The 18,497-nt window shown below is 44.4% G+C and overlaps 1 protein-coding gene across 1 annotated transcript in view; it reads right to left on the minus strand.

Annotated features, from left to right (window-relative positions):
- Positions 1 to 11,269: 11,269 nt before the first annotated feature.
- Positions 11,270 to 18,497, minus strand: part of ABLIM1 (actin binding LIM protein 1) — a 211,307-nt gene continuing 204,079 nt past the window's right edge. Inside the window, exon 24 of the mRNA XM_074875356.1 lies at positions 11,270 to 18,311. Within this exon, the coding sequence (XP_074731457.1) occupies positions 18,198 to 18,311 (114 nt within the window). The 3' untranslated portion in view covers positions 11,270 to 18,197. The remainder of the gene's footprint in view (positions 18,312 to 18,497) is intronic.

The raw sequence follows: 18,497 nt of genomic DNA on the forward strand, positions 1-18,497 counted from the left end.
AGATGGCGTGGTAGACTAGAGCTAACAGTGAGATGTGCTCAGATCAATGGTTGCACACCGGTGTCCTCTTTTCTCCCAAATATCATCTCAAGTACCTATTTAGATAAGGATGTAACAACTCTGTGGACAGTCGTGGTCAAGCAGGCATAAAACTATTTCAGAGCAGTTGAGAGATCTGAGCAGAGGCGGGTTTTGTGACAGATGTGAGCTGAGATTAAAGCTGAGGTGTGTCCTGTGAAATGCCAAGAAACGAGGAAGCCAGAGACTTCTTCGCTTTGGCATCCCTGGCTGCAATGCTGGGCTGTAATGCTGCCGTAATCTGATGGGGGGGAATTACTTTTGTCCATATGTGGATCCCTCTGAACAGCAATGAAGCCTGCGGACCTAGGGACAGCTGAGCCAGCAAAACAACGTTGCTGTCTCTGAAAGAGAGAAGTCTTTTTCTCCCTCCTCCCCCTGCTTCTGGGCAAATGATCTCTCTCTTCCTAGCATCATTTTCACAGTTATTGGCCCAACTTCCATGCTGAAACATTGGAAAATTTAAATGGCAGATTTTTCTCCCAGCTGAGAAAATCAAGTTGGGTCACAGTAGAGTCAGGGAAGACTGAGGCAGTACCAGGTAAATGGCAAGCACCTGCAGCTGGAGGGAAGGAGGAGACCACCTGAACATGTCCATACAAGCAGGTGGGACCATACAGCTGGGACTAGAAAAGAGGGATCACAAGTCACAAGCTCAACTGTCTTCTTGGAAAGTCCTCCCTGATCCTCCCTCTAGTAAGGAGCACAGAGCAGACACTGGCAGTATGTTCAGTACAGTTATGGAGCTCCCACCAATGTCTTTGACCCCTGATCTGCTGAATCCTGCCTGTCTTCCAGATTTTCTGATCTGGGGAGTGAAGGGAATAGTTGGTGTTGGGAAATTGAACAGAGCCCTCTGCTTATTCGCCAAGGAGGTCTAAATAGCTGGACTCTGCTAACTGTCCTGGTTCATACGATCAAAGATTCTACATCCCATGCCGAAACTCTGAGCCACCCAGGCCCTGGGAACACGGTTTTGTGAGAGGAGCTGTAATAAATGACATCACCACATGGCTTAGTGCAGAAACATGTTAAGGATCCTGGGCTACCCATGCAGGAGCACGAGCAGCAATGAAACATCTTTCCCTAGAAATAACCTTTATGGGTGCTTTATAGCAAACCAGACTAGTTCCTTGGTTCCAGGAAGGTACTGGGAGTCTGCCAGGGCTCAGTCAGTGAAGAAAGGGCCCGAAGAAACAAAGAGGCAGATGGGTCACTGTCTGGGACAGCATGGTTGTTGCAAGCAAAGTTACTCCCTGGAAGAGGAGTGAATAGTCTGTTGGAGAACAGGACACGAATGCTTCATCTCAGAAGATTTGCAAGTATACTGCCTATGGGTGTCCCTTTTGAGGTCTTCTTGCTTCCCTGTGAAGCGCTTCATGATTCTGGCCATAAAAGAGATGTCCACATTCTCCCCCGGCTTGAACTGGCCTTACACTGGTGTTGCTCCACTGACTTCTGTTCAGCCATTTCTGACTTTCGCCGATGAAAGGCAAGACAATCAGCCCTAACACAAACAAAACCAGAGCTGTTTAGCTGCTCAGCTATACAAAAGCTTCCTCGCTGATACATTCCAGCAATGTTTTGGATTCTCTCAGACATTAACTGTTTCAAAAGAGCGTGGCTGGGAAGAGGGTGGCTAGAGGGAGGGGGGGATTTCCCATTAAGGACAGCAGGACCAGATGTCTTTTTGATGAGCTTCTCTTGGCTTCCCATTCTTTGACATTTCCTTTACAGTTGGTGAGTCCAAACTGCTTCTAGACCAAATTACAGGGAGCTCTAATAGCATGAATTGTTTTCTTTTCCCCAACAGATAGAGTACCTTCTTCTGGCCAAGGTATGAGACATGCTGACCGGACAGTGTGCTCAACAGCTGGAGCATTTGTTCCTCCTGGAGCCATTTCTTCCTTATACTTATTTTCCACTCCAGACCCTTTCTCCCCTCCAGAGACGCCCCTCATTTTTCCTTTGACAGTGTTCAATACCAGTTAAAGAAATAAAAAGCATTCTTTGTTCCTCTGTCCTCCAAACTCCACACGGGGATGGATACTCACACCAGCAGAATTCATTGGTTATCAATGCACTGTATTCCAGCATGTAACACTCACAGGCACCATAGGACATGGCTATCAGCTTCCTAAGAGTTTCTGATACAGATTTCTGATACATAAGTAAACATGGTCCTAGTTTTTGAGGGGATGGGATAAGAAATCATGACTTTCAGCTGAGCAAATATTAGAAACTTCATCCACACTTACAGATTTTAGTAGTAAACCAATATTGAGCAAAATCTCTCCCAAGTTGGTACAAAAAAACTCGTGTGGTGTATCAAGCTGTCAGTGGAGGACTCACATCAACGGAGCTGAACTCTTGGCACCTTTCAGCACCACTCAGACTTACCCAGGTGAGAGGAAAAACTAGTTTTATCAAAATATGGGAAAACATTAATTTTTACATCTTGCTACATTTTCACCGGGATTTTTTTAAGCCTCCCCCATCATCACCACAAACTGCAGTCTGATGTCAACTGTGAGCTCACAGAAGGCTATTTATTCTGGCATTTTCCCAAAAAGGAGGTTTTTTCAGTCCGCAGATTTTTCTTTAGGCCTAAACCACTTGTACTTAGCCAAAGTCAATAAGCAGAGCACACTTCTGAGGTCAGTGCTGCTGAAGTGGGAAAGGGAAAAGAATGGGAACCTGTGGTCCATACAGGAGAGCACCAACAACTGCAGTTTGTTTCAGTGGAGGCTAAGTACTATGGAGGAGTCCAAGTTTCCTTCCCAGCCCCCACATCTGCTATTAACATTAGATGTTAGGGTATGTCAAACTATCTGCCAAAGTAGGAAGTATCTACCAGGTAACAGATCTCACCCATGTCAGTTGAGTCTTTTGCATTTTTTTTTTGTTCCTGTGAAAAGAGATTTAATTGAGAGTCAAGAAATCCGCCTCAGTAAATACCAAAAACGCAGTTTCCCTTTTCCCACGTAGACCACTGGAGCTGAATTTCTCCTGCCTTTCCAACTATCATTAAGTATTCTGTTTAAATAGGCCAGCTTCATGCCATCTATAATGAAGTTATAGTGTATTGCTCTGTTATGAATGATGAAGCTGTTGTGTCCTACGGGGAGAAAAATCGCTGTAATCCAACTTTCCTTTTGAAAAGGCCTAATGTATCCACATGAGATCTTCTGGCAGAGACAACTGAGAGAATATAAATAGAAGCTTAAAAGAAGAAGGAGGGGAAGGGGAAAATAACTCCAACAGGGCTGAGTAGCTGAAATTCACAAGTTTAATAGGAAGATGGATGACTGAAGAGCCTGTTCTGTGACACAATTAGGACTTTATGTAGGCCTTTTTCAATTATTTGTAGCTGACAAAATATCACACAAAGGCTGTTTCACACTGCAGGCCAGGTGCCCAGAAATGGGTTTTTCAGAAGGGGGGAGCAACTGGGAGAGTCGCCCAGGGGCACAGGCCACTAGGGTTGACACCAGCTAAGTTAGGCAACGGTGTGTGTCACCTCATGCACAAGTGGCAGGAGCGAAGAGTGTCCCACAATGCCTGAGACCCCTATACATTCAAGTTGTCATCTGCTCATCCCCAGGGAGCGCAGAGCTGCAGCAACAACAGACAATATGGGGTGGGATGTGACTATATAAGTGCGTACTTAGACCATACCTCTCTGGTCCTCCCCACAGACAGATACAGTAAGGTGACATGTGGGTTCCTGCTACAGGAAGAGGTTTCTGCTAATGGGTAATTGCCAGTATTGAAGTTGCATCCAGAGATCTTGCCCGGGAACCTGTTCAGTGCAGGTTCTGACCCCTGCTCACTTCTCACTGGCCACCCACCAAATACTATTGCTGCAGTGGCACTTTGTTGTCAGCACAAAGCTACCGCAGTTCAACCACCAAGGAAGGTTGCTTGAAATAACTTGCCTCTGTACAGTGCTCACGCCTTCAGCTGCTTCAATGCTGCAGCTTAAGGTGGTGACACACAGCAGAGGAGCGGTGGTGAGCTGATGAGCAGTAATGGCTTTAGTATCTCCCATGAGACCTGCAGAAGATCTTACCAAACCTTCAGAATTTAAGTGTCTTTAATTTGTTTAAGTTTGCTCCATTCCACAGTGAGCTAATCTGACTAAAGACATTTTAATTCAGGATGAAAATACCCGCAGAGGGGTTGATTAGTAAATTTAGTTTAGTTAATTTTGGGTGAACTTGCCCGGGTGTTCCCCTGAGGAGAAGGCTAAATTGAATCCCAGGATCTGTAGAAGGTTTAATTCTGCTTTTGACGGAACTGTGATGGGGCAGGGACAAGTCTGTGGGAGCAGACACAGGCTGCTAGGAGTCTGCCAGGCAAAGATAGAGCAGGGTAATGGACATGTTCATCCATATGTAACAATCTGATTGAGGAAAGAAAGACAAAGTAAGAGGAGTGTGGAGAAAAGGGAGTCACAGGAATATCCCCCCTTGAGGGAGGTGACTCCAGAGGCAAGAGCAGACTGGGAGCAGCAGCAACAGGCTGGGATCATTTGGGCATCATTAGCCCTTATTAGGGCAAGAGTGTCTCTAGGGAGATGTTTTCCTGAAGGCTCATTCTTGACTCCAGGCTTCAATGAATGGTTTACAAGTTCTTTCAAAGACCCAGGTGGCTCAGTAGTGTGGTCACTGTGGGAAAGGGGCGTTGGGCAGAGCCCTCCCTGTGCCCACAGTCACGGTGGCTCAGGGCATTCATCCATTATGGCCTCCATAGGGCCTCCCTGGCCCTCAGCAGGAGCGGGGAGGGCCAGGGCTGCCTGGCAGGACAGCAGCAGCTGTGACTTCAGCTTATGTGTCTGTGGACTTGCACTGCTAGAGGTGTTTTCAAATTATTTAAAAACACATTGTTACTGAATGGTAACGCCTTCCCTCACCCCTTCCCCTATGTCAGCACTAGTGACAGGTTGGCCGCACATCGAGGCTAGCGGGCTTGCTGATATGACTAAAAGCTCCTCATTTTTAACTCTCAGGGTCAGTTTTTCATCTAGGTTTCCCTCCTATCGGATGGGTGATCTGCTTGCCCCAGAGGTAACTCCATTGTTGCTTGAACCGGCAGAACATAGGAAAATTCTCCGGAGGGTCCTCTGCTGTGATCACTCCCAAGGGAAAAACAGCACAAACGTACTTTTCAGGAAGCTGAACAATTAGTTACGGAAAACCCAAACTTTGAGTGCCAAGAGTTCGGAGCAATGTTGGAGCATTGAAGCAGTGTGTTCAGGGTTGCCTGAGCACCACGGCAGACCATTCAGTTGACTCAATATTTATTGGCCTCAGCAGAAGTTTATTTTCAACTACCTACTATTGTTTCACAAACCTGGCCAGTAAGAGGATTAAACCTTTAATTTTTTTCTGGAAGGGGGGCAGGTAGAGGGAACAGCAAAAGCCAAAACATAAAAATAAACCACACACTTTTAAATGATTAAAAATATCAAATATTATCTTTCCTCCTCCCACAATATCTGTGCTCTTAAATGCATCATTGCAAGGGGAATTATTCATGTAGTCACATCAATAAATCTTATTTAAGTCCTTTATATTGCAGTCCTCATTCATCTAGCTGGGACTCCTCTGTAAACGATAATTAGGGTAAAAGCTAACTGAGATACCACAGAGTTTGCTCCTGGCAGTTATTTAACATCCAGCATAGTACCAAGGCTGTAAAGTAGGCATTTCTCAGCAGCAGTTCATTCATTGTAAAACCTGTTTCGATTATTAGCTTGTCTCCTGTTTCACAGCAAACACTTAGATTCACATAAAGACCTCAAAGCATTTGTCAATGAATTCCTTGAATGGACTCAGCTGCATTTTGTTTTCTCCGCAGTATCTAGCTTAAATCCAGAAGAGTCAGCCAAGGGAGAGTACTGTTTCCCTCTGGCAGCCTTACTGGGCTAGTCCTGAAGAGAGGGTTGGTTCTACCATTGACTCCTCTCCGGTACCTGGTGCTATGGGGGCTGGGATAGCCCAAATAATGGGAAATAGATAATGAATCTACTCCCAGGTGTGGAAACCCCCACCAGCAGAGTCAGCTTCCAAGTCAGTCTGCTCCTGCCAGACCCGACTTGCCTTTTGATGTTTCTTCACTGGGCTGCCCAGGGATGCACTATTAATTTACATCCAGCCCCTTACTCTTGCCAGCTATGAAGACTGAGAATTTCACTAAGAAGGGCTCTACTCCATCTTCTCCAGACTTATGTCCAAGCAGCATTGCTGCAGTTTTAGCAAAGACATTATAATACCCACCAAGACAAGCATGCCTAGGAGAGGCTTGAGCCCACCTTCTGCCCTGAACACTAACCTAGTACAGACTGCATGGGTCTCAGACCTCAACCCATTCTCGCTCCACCCTAACAACCTTCTTCAGGATGTCACTCCCCCAGTCTGACAGATGGAGACTCTCTAGCTTAGCAAAGCCACTTGCAGAGACAATAACGCAAGGACAATGCGAAATCTTCAGAGCTCTTTAACAGTTAACTATGCAATGTGAGACTTCGCCCTCTGGCCCACAGACCAGGCCTGCATTGTCCCCTCTTGACCAGAGTCTATCAAGGCAAGTGGCAGAAATAGGCAAAAGCTTCCAGCCACACTTGCTGATGCATTGTTCAATCAAAAGCCTTAGCAGGGCTTAACCTGCCTAGCAGACCAGATTGATCCATGGGACACATGTTGGCTATTTCTGGCAAAACAGACCACAAAGGGTATGAGGGAAACCTGAAGCCTAGGGAATTTCAGTGACTTGCCCAAGTTCAGAAAGCTGAAAGCATTGAACTTACATCTCCTGAATTGCTGTCCAGCCACAAGACAATGAGGAATACCTAAAGGGGGAAAAAAGACATTGGTATTTCATCCTCTTGCACTTGAGCACGGTCCTGGAGTGAGTAGAACACTCGGGACACAAGATAACATGCCAGTACAGTGGCTCTCCAAGCAGGGCCAGTCTGCACCTGGCTTGCCCTCCCAGCAGAACCATCTCCTCCAGAGGAAGCAAGTTGAAGGTGGGTTTTAGTCCACACCCTTGCTTCCCTCTTTCATTCTGGGGTGACAGCTGAAACACTCTTGACTTTGCAAAAACATCTCGCTCCAGCAGTGTGAACCTCAGAGGTCGTGAAGACAATTATACCCTTCTTAACTGACTACTTAGTAACAGAAGGTGCGATGGTACTTATGGAATTGAACGAACTAAGGGAGGGCCACCACCTGCCCTCTCTGCCATGGACTTGACACTGATTTCATGACACAAAGTGTGAAATAGCCCTACCACTTTAATGTGTTCTGCTCCGATCTTTCTTCAGATCCCGTTGTCCACTTGTGTCCACCCCATTTTCCATGCCAGCACAACTGCTTTGTGAGGCCACTGCTTAAATCAAAGCAGGGAACTGACTCAATTTAAAAAGGAAAAAAAACCCCAAATCTATGCCACGAAAAAGTAAAAAATGTTTTTTTAAGCAGGATTGGTTCCCGAATGTCACTGAGAGCGACCCCACAAGCAGTCATGCTGACATATCTGATGGCAGGAAAAAGCTGTGGGGGCGTGGGAATACCTTAAGCTCGCTGAACAGCCGCCCAGTGCTTTGTCTTATGAAATCACAGCCCGAGGAGAGACTGTGCTGTGCTGTTTTCCTGCTCCCCCTCTCTTCCTTTCTTCCCGAACCCTTGGGCCCCCATCACTACCGTGATTACATGCAGTCCGGGATGTACATTTTAATGTGCCATGTGTATATAAAAGAGAGCTGGAAACAGTGGCTGTCTGAGACCCACCTGACCTTTGGACATACAGCAAACTTCCTGTTCCAGTGCTGCTGACTCTTTTAATCTCCCAGTTCTTAAAAAATAAAAGTGAGCCCATGTGAAAAAATGCTTTGTAATGGGAACTCCTGGAACAACTTTCCTTTCTTGCCCTCTGACTGAGCCATAGAAAACAGTAAATATCTCTCCCAAGAGTCCTTTCTTACAATAGAAAAATGGCAGGCAAAACTTAAGTTTCATTTCCCAGCCTCAGACTCAGCAGCAGACAGGCACAAAAGCTACAGAAAAGTAAAACAGCAAGAGGAAAAAAACACTCTTGTTCATTCAGAGTTTGGGGAGAGTTTTGGTGGAGAACAAGCTTCTTTTGGTGGGGAGCAAGTCACACTTGGGAACTGGATTTCTTTTTTTGCAGGAGGAAGTGGTCTTGTGCTATATACTTGACAGCAAATTAGCATTGACATTTGACTTGTTTTGATCTTAGCTATTTACAGTGGTATTATCTGTGTATTTTTGACATGCTGTGAAGATTCCCATTGCCAGATGCCTTCAGATGGCTGTAGGATGCAGTGCATTCCACAGTCATTACTCAGGGGTCATAAACCTCACATTATTTGTGGGGAGGAGGGGAGCAGGGAAAAATGGTCTAACAATTAAAAAAAAAAAACCCTGGACTTAGATTTCACTGGGCTTGTATATTTAACTGGAGGAAAATAAAAAATGCGCTTAGGCTGGCTGGCGCTGTCACACTGTGGGGCTGATGACTGGAATGGATCTTTCTGAATTTGCTCTACACATGCGAGCGCATTCATGGTGATAATATTCCCATCTGCTCTGGGCTGGGGAAGGCTGTAATGGAGCAACTGCTCCCTTACACTGCTGGGGCAGAGATCCCCAGCTGGGGAATTGCTGCTTAGGACCTCCAGAGCCTGGGTTGGCAGGTCATGTCCTGGAGCTGGTACTACATAGTAACTGTTGCTGTAGGGAAGGAGCTGAGTGAGATTCAGGCAGTGGATTTTCAAGAGTAAGTGAGACAGGTTCAAAAGGGAGTCTTTGATTTTTTTGGTTTTCTATGGTTGGGAAACTTTTAAGAAAATTTCCAAGGCCAAATCATAGACCTACTCTTGTGATTTTTTAAGCAGATAGTCTATGCACAGACCTTCCTTACTCCCTAATCACGTGGAGATGCCCGGGAAGGCTAACAGGAGATGCTCAGGGAGCACCTAACATGGAAGTGCTCGGGGGCTGGCAGGTGGGCAATGGGATCCTGCCCCACAGGGCAGTGAGGAAACATCTCCCCGATGTCTGGTTGTCCAGGGGAAGGGGAAATAAGCAGCACAAAACTGTTTTGAAGAAAGGTCTCTCTTAGACTCAATGTTTGCCTTTCAGATGAACAGGCAGACATTTAAAAACGTCCCTGTGTCTCCCTAACTCTTCTCTGGCTCAGGTTTGCCCAGCACTCCCCACCAGTAACCTGCACAGCACCATGTGCTGTCAGTCAAGGTTTACTCACAAAAGGCTACCGTTTCCTAAAAAAACCTGAGGTTTCTCAGTGCTGGTCTTAAAAAGAGGATAGAAAATGGGTTATTATGTCCTCATTCATACCTGGTCTGACAGCTCTGAGGGCTGTGAAGCGGCTGGGCAGGAAATGTCTATAAACATGGAGGAAACCGAGAAACAAGGGATACTGGAACAGATGCGCCGATCCACTGAAGTCCATGGGCCTACATGCCTGTTGAAAATTAGCCCATTAAATGTTCAAAGCAAGGGTCATCTCCACCCTGTACGTACAAATCATCCAGTTCAGGATTAGGGATCTTCCAGCTAGGCACTGCAGCTATACAGAGAGAAAAAAAACCCTGTGTTTATATACTCCACTGAAGTGGTGCTTCTGTCCTTCACTGAATCCTATTTTCAGCAGTTACAAGAAATGAATCTGATTTTCTGATTTTGATTTGATTTTGTGCCATCTACAGCAAAAACACAATCTCTGGAGTAAGCCATCCAAAGAAAGGAAGCATCTAACTGACACCAGGTCACTTGGCTGGATTTGCCCAAAGAGGAGTTTCTCTTGTGCAAGGTCCAGCATACATACGACAAAACCTAGGCATGGCCTGGGAAGTGAATGGGGCAGCTATGAACTCTGCTAAAGGCTAACTTCATGGTGGTGTTGAATTCCCCATCTCTTGCTCTCCAGGCAGAAACCTGAGCCCCCATCTCACCTGAGACTCAGTCCTTAGATATACTCAGCATAGTACATCGAAGTAAAACCCTGGGGGAACCTCTACCTTTGTTGTGAGAGAAAACCTGTGTAGAGTATCAAGGCAGGGCAGTGGTAAGTCTCAGAGGGCTGAGGAGTGGAAGAGAAGATGGGGAACATGTTATCTGCAGGGCACAGATCTTGATGCTGCAGGGGCTTTCTGTAGGCTGGAGGACGCTGCACAGGATGTGTGCTGCATTGCTCCAGCGCCCAAACAGAGGGCTGCAGCTCAGATGATCCACGGTCTGAAGCAAGATTCTTTCCCACCCCCTTTGAGGTTTTTTTTTAGGATTGATCCCCAGCAGCTTCACTTCAAACAGCACCACCACCACGCTCTGCCTCCCCTTTAACAAACAAGCCCAGAGGCCAATCCCAGTGAGGCTCCAGCTCTGGTTGCTCCAAGTCCCGTAACTGCAGGAGGCTCACATCGCTTCAGTGATGATGTTTGGCAGGTTATCTAGAGTGGCTTCTTTTCCAGGGGATATCTACATGCAGTAACGAATGAAGTCCCTTGACATGTCTTTCTTCTGAGGCAATGACAGGAATTGCTACAGATTCCTCTGAGGTGCAGTGTGCTTAATTCTGTTGCTACTGTGATCTGCTGGAGACGCGGGCGTTCAGCACATTCATAGGTGTTTTATAGCACTATTTCCTTGAATGACATCGTCCCTCACCTTCTACACCCAGACTAAGGCTGGGCAGGTTTAAACTCCAGGTAATTAAGCAAACACCTAATTTTAAATACTAAGACATCTTTTCAAGTTGGGGACTAAAATTTTAGCTGAACTTGCAAGGGTGAAAAATGGAAACCATTTAGCCTGTGAAGCTGATATAACAGCATGACCTAGTTGACCTCACTGATTTCTCAGCTCCTTTTAAACCACAAACTGACCACACGAAATTAACACTCCTATATGGTTTGTATGAATATCTATATCTAGTGACTTAGGTACAGGAAGCTTGTGTCTATTTTCAAACCTTTTGCCATTATTTCACTGAAGCTGTGTGACCGCTTATCTGTCTTGCTCTGGTCATTCATATCTCACCTCTCTCTTTCTTGAGAGCACATCCTGTTTTGTAGGAGGACTTTGATATAACTGCAAAGATGAAAAAAAAAAAGCAAATAAATGAGGCAACATGAATCCAGCAATTAAGAATAAAGCTCCAAACTTTATTCATTGACTTGAGTACAACAGTGATGCAGATTACAGTGGCACGGGAGTGCAATATGTGCTGTTTGCAGTATGACAGTGGAAACACTAATTGTACAGAACAGCAACCCAGCTCAACTTTTCTTTATGCATACAAGCAGACTTACTCTACAGACAAGACACTGATTCACTCTTACAGAGACTCAGAAAGAGAGCTGTCTCACAGACAAATGGAAAACACAGGGACACCTCCCCAAAACGCTGGTTTGTAACATGTGGAGGGAGGAGAAAAGAAAAAAAAAATCCTATTGCCAAAATCTACTGATTTAAAGGAAAATACACCTTTGAAAAATTAGTTTCGGTTTCCAAAGCTTAAAAAAAAAGCCCCCAGCTGTAAGGCCCCCTTACAGGAAGAGTTGTCAGCAGTGACCAAGCCACACTGCTTGGACAGGACTGATCGGTAATGACATACAGAGCTCGTTGCTGTGGGCATACACATCAGTCAGAGACTTTCCTGGGCTAGCCAGCTGAGAAAGAGCCTGCTCCAAAGTGTGTGGATGACATTGAGAGGCTCCACTGATTTCAGTGGTTCTGCATCTGGAGGGAAGTGCTTTCTGAAGGGTGTTCAGTGACAAAAGCCCAGGCAAGTGTCCAGTGGGACCTGTCAAAGCGCCTAAGGGAGCTAGAGACTCAGCCTGGTAAGGCACCGCTGGAATTCCCATAGCTGCTTCTGCTGCTTGAAATTCTCCGTTTCCTAATGCCTAGGAGCAAGGTCCTGTGGGTCTCAGCTTTGCAAGTCCTGGGAGGAACATTTGTATTAACTGTGGTGCTCCTGACAAAACAGGTCATGTTTGCCTTCAGTCATCTCTTTTTACCTCAGAAGAAAGACCGCAATGCATGTGGAAGTATTACCTCTTCACATGGACAAGCATTTTTAAGGAAATCATTAGCAGAAATCTATTTCCCTGTTAGAAGCCCTTTGGGCAACAAATAATTTATTTTGCATACAGGCAAACAACATTAATGGCCAATTACATTCCCACTTCCTGCACTGATGCTTACATTAAAATTAATAATGTTAATTCTCTCCCTGCCAAATGCAGGCATCACATAGCTTCTGCCAGCAGAGTTGTCTGACTAAAAACTCTGTATCTTTGCATTGTGATAGATTTTTTTTTGTTCCTTATTTTATTAAGCATAAAAAAGGTGTGTGGGAGAAACCACAAGGCAAAAACTCACCAGCCAGAGCAGTCCTGCAACCCACAGTAACAAGGGTGTTTCTACATTAAAAGAGAAAGGCCCATTGTACTACTATCACAGTGCTCAGTAGCTCTCTCTAGCTCTTCGTTACGTAGCAATGGGGTAAAAACATACCACATATTGTCAAGAGCAGCCCTTGCTATGCGTCTGCCCTGAAGACTATGCTGGACTGTAGCAGGTGTGTTGACAGGGCCAAAAAGTTTACAGGGCACAAACTGGATGGTGATGTGGGGCTAACTGAAGGGGGAAGGGGGCTGTGAAGTCAAGCCCTAAGTGCCTTTGTGACATGGAAAGATGAGTAGCATTTCAGGACAGGTTAGTTGATATTCTTGTTTCCTGCACGTGTTTTATTGCGTCATTATTCAATGCTATTTTTCACTGCCATAGGTAACTCCCAGGATATGGACATCCTCCTCCACAAATACATTCCAAAGGAAAGCAACGAATCATGGCGTGGGAGAAAGGCCGGTTTCCCTTTAGTCTGCTCAACGAGGCTATGGCCCAAATATGCCAAGAGCTCCTAAGTCAGGATGAGCCAAGAGAAGTCATTCCAAGAGCAGTTTAGGGGATGTTCATATTTTTTACCATCTTGGGGATTATTTTTTCTGTCACTTGTTGAACAGCTTCATCTCACTAACTTCAATGTAGAAGCTTATGAACTTCAGCTGATCAGCTATGGGCTCCAAATTTGACTTCCCCATTTTGAAATAGGTACCACAGGCTCATGCCTGTATTTTCTTCTAATTCTGCTGAACAGCACCCTGACAAACCTTGGAGAAATCAAGCTTATGCCAGCCCTCCTCCTTCCCAGAACTTAACCCTTCTCCATCCATTGATATTACCTGAAACATGGTTTGCAGAAAGGAATTTCACTTCAAAATATGTCTAATTTCAGTGTAACAAACTTTTACAAAAGAGACTCCTAATGACCTCCCTGGAACAGCGGGACATCTGAACTACATGGCTGAGAAAGGATTTCCAAATTGCAACAGGGAAAGGGCAGCAAGCACTTCAGTGCTAGGCCCACACCTTTAGGTCTACAGGACTTTGTAAGGAGAGGTGACATCTGTCTTAACAGAAGTAAAAGCACTACTGGAGCCACAGGGCTATCCTGTCCCACATACAGGTATTAAGAAACGTACTGTACTCCTAGTCTAACCCTTCACAGCACACTGCAGCTATGTCCACCATGCATCACAAACCATATTTAGTGAAAAGCTACTAACCAAACCAAAAACAAGTATGTTTCTGAGATGCCTCTAAAACCTGTCTTAAATGACACCAGCATGAGATGATAACAAACAACAACAACAAAAAAGAAATTTTGTGAGCAAGCTTCACAAGAACTTACTCTTCCAGTTGTACATAAAGTTTAGTAGGTTTGGGATAGGACACTGGCAGAGTTGAGATGCTACATTCAGCTTCCTGAACTGAGGCCACAATAGATCACATTGCTTCATTGAGAAATAGCAGACAGTTTAGTAATTTCCAAATCTGCTCTTCAAGTTGGCTTAATTCTGCTGTCTTCAGAGATGATGAACATATGTATTTCAACATATGTATTTCAACTTCTGACTCACAGTAGGCTGGAGCTTACACTAAGTTAAGGCACGGGTATAGAGGGTATGGCCAGCTGTTCCCACTGTAACACAGAACAGTTCTCTACTTGTTCATATGGAAATAATCAAACCAGTATCTGGAAAGGGCATAAAACCCAGTAAGCCAAACCTTGGGGTTCCCCGTTAATATGAACACTACTGCACTTCCCTTCCATCTAAGCACTGCCAGGGATGGGTTGTTCACGTACGCCTGAGGAAGCCTTTTAAATGATATCACTAGGGGTCAACCTGGCACTTCCACGATTTGGGAAGCTGACCCTGCCTTTTGCACACTCAGTACATCACAGGCATCCACAAGCCCCTCAGATATAAGCCCATATGCAAGTGACAACCTTCATAACTTAATGACCGCTATCTATTCAACACAACGCACTATTTGGAAATCCCAGGTTAACTACTCACATAATACCTCAACTCCAAATGGGGAGTGTGCGTGCTACAGGGGGGCCTGTATTTGAAAACCTGCATGCGTACATAATCCCATTTCACACGTGTGGTTATTTTGCTATGTTTTGACAGGTCTCTGCTCTTACATCACTCCCAAAGCAGAAAAGGGGAAAAATCAAACAAAAGCAACCAGTTTTCAGTCCCCTTGGCAATGATGTTCTGTTGACAGCACTAAGTTTGATGGGACTTTATCAGAAGCTCAAACACTTTGCAGGAGACAGAAGAACGTAAGCATGTAACTTAAGGCATGTTCATAGAATCACAGAATGGTGTGGGTCGGAAGGGACCTTTAAATACCATTTAGTCCAACCCCTGGTATGGCTCAGGGGAATACTGAAGAGGGGAATTACAAAGAACTGCCCAAGAAAATGCTACTTGATTGATACTAGGAAAATGATTCATTGCTTACAAAGAAAATTCTCCCTGGGGCTACATTTCTGTTCTTATTAGGTGGGAAGACCAGATGAAAGACCAGAAAATGTTGTGGTGACAATTGCTAACAGCCCACTGCAGAAAACACACACACCCCCTGCGGCTGGCTGTAGCGTGGTTTTTATGCAGAGGCGATCTCTTGGGGTATGTCTGCATGTAGGTGGTTGGGATAGTTAAGGGAAATTAACTATAAGCATGAAATGGAAGCTCAGAAAACCCTTCATGTTCTCAATCAGAAATAAAGCAGTATTAACTCTAGTGCAGAGGGCTGTGAACTGACTGACTATGCTCCACACCAGTGAGATGTGAACCAGCAGTGGCCCAAAAATCCAGTTAGAGATTAATTGTTTCTGCAGCATCTAAGCTGGCTTCTCTTCATTCCTTCCCAAGCTCCAATTGCAGTTTTAAATTCTCAGTTGATGAGGCAGATACAAATGACCCTGTCATCCTTCACAGGCTAGGAGGCTGGGTTCTCTTTTTTTTAATTTTTTTTTCTTCTTCTTTTTTTTTTTTTGAGAGGAAAGAACCTTGCTTAGTCATTTCTGAAATGACTGGGTAGCATATGCTGTGAGAAGTTCAGTAGTAATCTAGAGATGGGGACAGCAAAATGCAGACTGGCAGCTCACATCCTTGAGAGAGCAAGTCTTCAGATCAAAAAGGTTTATTGTCAATGTGACTTGGGCTAAAAGACCCATATTGCCTACTGTATTTGAGAGGCAGCAGCACAGTACTCTCTATAGGATGTGGGCTGATGAAATTTGGAGAATTTTAATACTTTAAATGCATTAAAACTCAGATGTTTATCTCAAAGTTAAGCTACACCTTGCAGGTGACAAACACTGAATTTCTGAGACTCCAGCACTCAAAAAGCCCGTGACTGTAAAACACTGCTGTTCTTTCATTGTATAGATTTGGTTTCAGCAGTCACTCAAAAATGCATCTCAAACTGCCAGTGCCCTTATAACATTCCCATCTACTTCTCGGTGTTCCTCTAAAACCCTTTCAGGTGCTTGTTCTGAAAAATGAAGTAAAACATGTTGAACTGATCCTTGCTGCAATCTCAGTAACGTCCAGAGAGTTTACTCACAACTCTGTGTGTCACAGTGTTCACTGAGGACTTCTCTTCAGTGCAGACTGTGACGCCAGATCTGCATGGTAGCACAATCTTCAGCTTGTCCCATTCTCTTAGCTCTAGGGATGAGGAGCAGGTGCCGACCCCTTCTATCTGTCTCGCCTATATTGAATCTTCAACTCAAATTTTATCAAAGAAACCACAGTCATCTGTTGCAACAGAGCTTCCTAAACCAGGAAAGAAGAGGCAGGATTTGGGCTGTCCTGCGCATTTCATGGTGAAATGCCATTTGGTGATACAGAGAACTCAACACAGTGATACTGAATCTCACAACTACACAGGACTGTTTCCCCTTCCTGACTTCCAGATTTTAACACCTATGTCTCATATAACAGAAAATACAAAGGTTCTGATGTCTCCAGTGCCAAAAGTTTCTGCATTAAAAATGAAACCTTGATATTTTGACAGACACAGAACCTAAATGACCCTCTCCTGTATCAGGAGATGGGCTCATTAGTGCAGTATGCATTGGCAGTTAAGCACCAAGGAAGAGAAAAAGCTGACCTTGCAGCCACAATGCATTCGTTCAATTACTTTGGTGCTCGTGTCCTCCTCTGTATAGGACTTGCCCAGAAGCAGTTAAGGTATATACAGGCAGTTTTTTAAGCTGCAGCATATTGGAAGAAGACTGAAAGCAATACGGAGTTCAACACAGCTCAGAAACTGTCTTGCATGATTACTCTGCCTTCAAAAACCAAGTCAGGCACAAAGGGAAATAAGAATAACCAAGGCTGGAGCTTTGATGCTTCAAGAGAGGAAAAAAAATTCTGTGCCCTCTTTTCCAAGCACAAGTGAAAAACTACATTAACTAAAGAGAGTGCTTGGCCCCATGCACTGTGCCATATTGACAACAGCAACTGCAATTTAATCAAAAAGCCTCTATTGGCAGAGCATGGCACCTTGATGGTACCTTTTAATTCATAGACATTCCTCCCTAAGAGGGATGAATCTGCATGTTAGCTTGCAGAGAACCATCTTCCCTGCCGATGTAAAATCCTACAACTCCACTGCAGTCTGATGAGCTGTACTAGTAATTACTAGCAGGGAGTCTGTCCCGAAATCTCTGGATGCGAACCAGGGCACACTTAAAAAAAAGCATTTTCTCACTCTGTCACTCCCACCCCCATCCACCCATCTCCTGGACTAAATTACAAGAAAACTGGACTCTTCTCCATCATTCCCATTACTTAAGTGATCTTAAATTATTCAAAGGACTGGTTAAGCTCCAGCCTTAATTCAAGCAGAAAGTGTGGAAGAGGGAAGACTGACAACAGACACAGCAATTCAATTCCTATATCCTAGCAAATATATACAAGTACAAGGAGTCCATTTTCCAGAAATTCAACTTGTATCAAGTGAGCAGAGTGCCCACCTTTGCAGATTGTGTCACACAAAGAAGATGTCATTTCAAAAGAGTGCCAGTTAACAAACAGTTGTGTGAAAGACTTCATGTGACCATGTGAATAAGTTACAAAGGGCTTCTCCTTCACTACAGAGCATCTATCTATCTTCCTCTCCATATATATACACATATATACACATACATACACGCACACACATAGATAGATGGATATAAATACATGTGCGCACACACGCAAACACGCATACATATATATATATATTTATTTATATATATATATATATATTCTTTTCCAGTTCTTGGAGTGGTTACAACTACTTTAGTCTACAAGGCATCCTAAGGGCACTTCCTGGCTCTAGCAATAAAGTCCATCATATTGTGGAGAGAAGTAAAGGGAATATCATTGAGGGAGAAGAACAGAACAGTTTCCTATCTTGTATAATATCATGTAACAGGTTGACACCTCTGAATACTATCGCTGCTGTTTCATTTCTGAGCTCAGATATTTTCTCCCTATGTTCCAGGAGGGCAAATGTTCATCTTGTTCAATTGCTGTGTACAGAGGTGCCACTATGTGATTTTCCCTTTTTGGTGGATAAGTTGTTGCTTCCAAATAGTTAGGACTGTATGATACAATATCCTATGCATCATTTTTTGTTGGTTTGTTTAAAGGGAGATTAAAAGAGTTTTGCTTTTTTCTTCATGTCGTTGCGTCTCCAGAGAGGTAACTTGTCAAACTCCTGTATCGTCATGCCAAATATTTCTTGAAAAACTTCAGGTGCTAAGTGACGCTTTACAAAAAAAATAAAAAAAAAAAAAAGAGAGAGAAAGGGGAAAAAAAGGAGAAAAGGCAATGGTCAGTCAAAGCCAAAGAGACGCAACAGCAGACAGGAGTGCCTTACGGATTTCATGTCACTGTGTAAGAGCCATTGCAGGAAATAATAATGCTTTTGCAATACACATATCCAAGTCCTCAT

This window comes from Strix uralensis, chromosome 7 (genome assembly GCF_047716275.1).
Source record: "Strix uralensis isolate ZFMK-TIS-50842 chromosome 7, bStrUra1, whole genome shotgun sequence".
Classification (NCBI taxonomy): Eukaryota; Metazoa; Chordata; class Aves; order Strigiformes; family Strigidae; genus Strix; species Strix uralensis.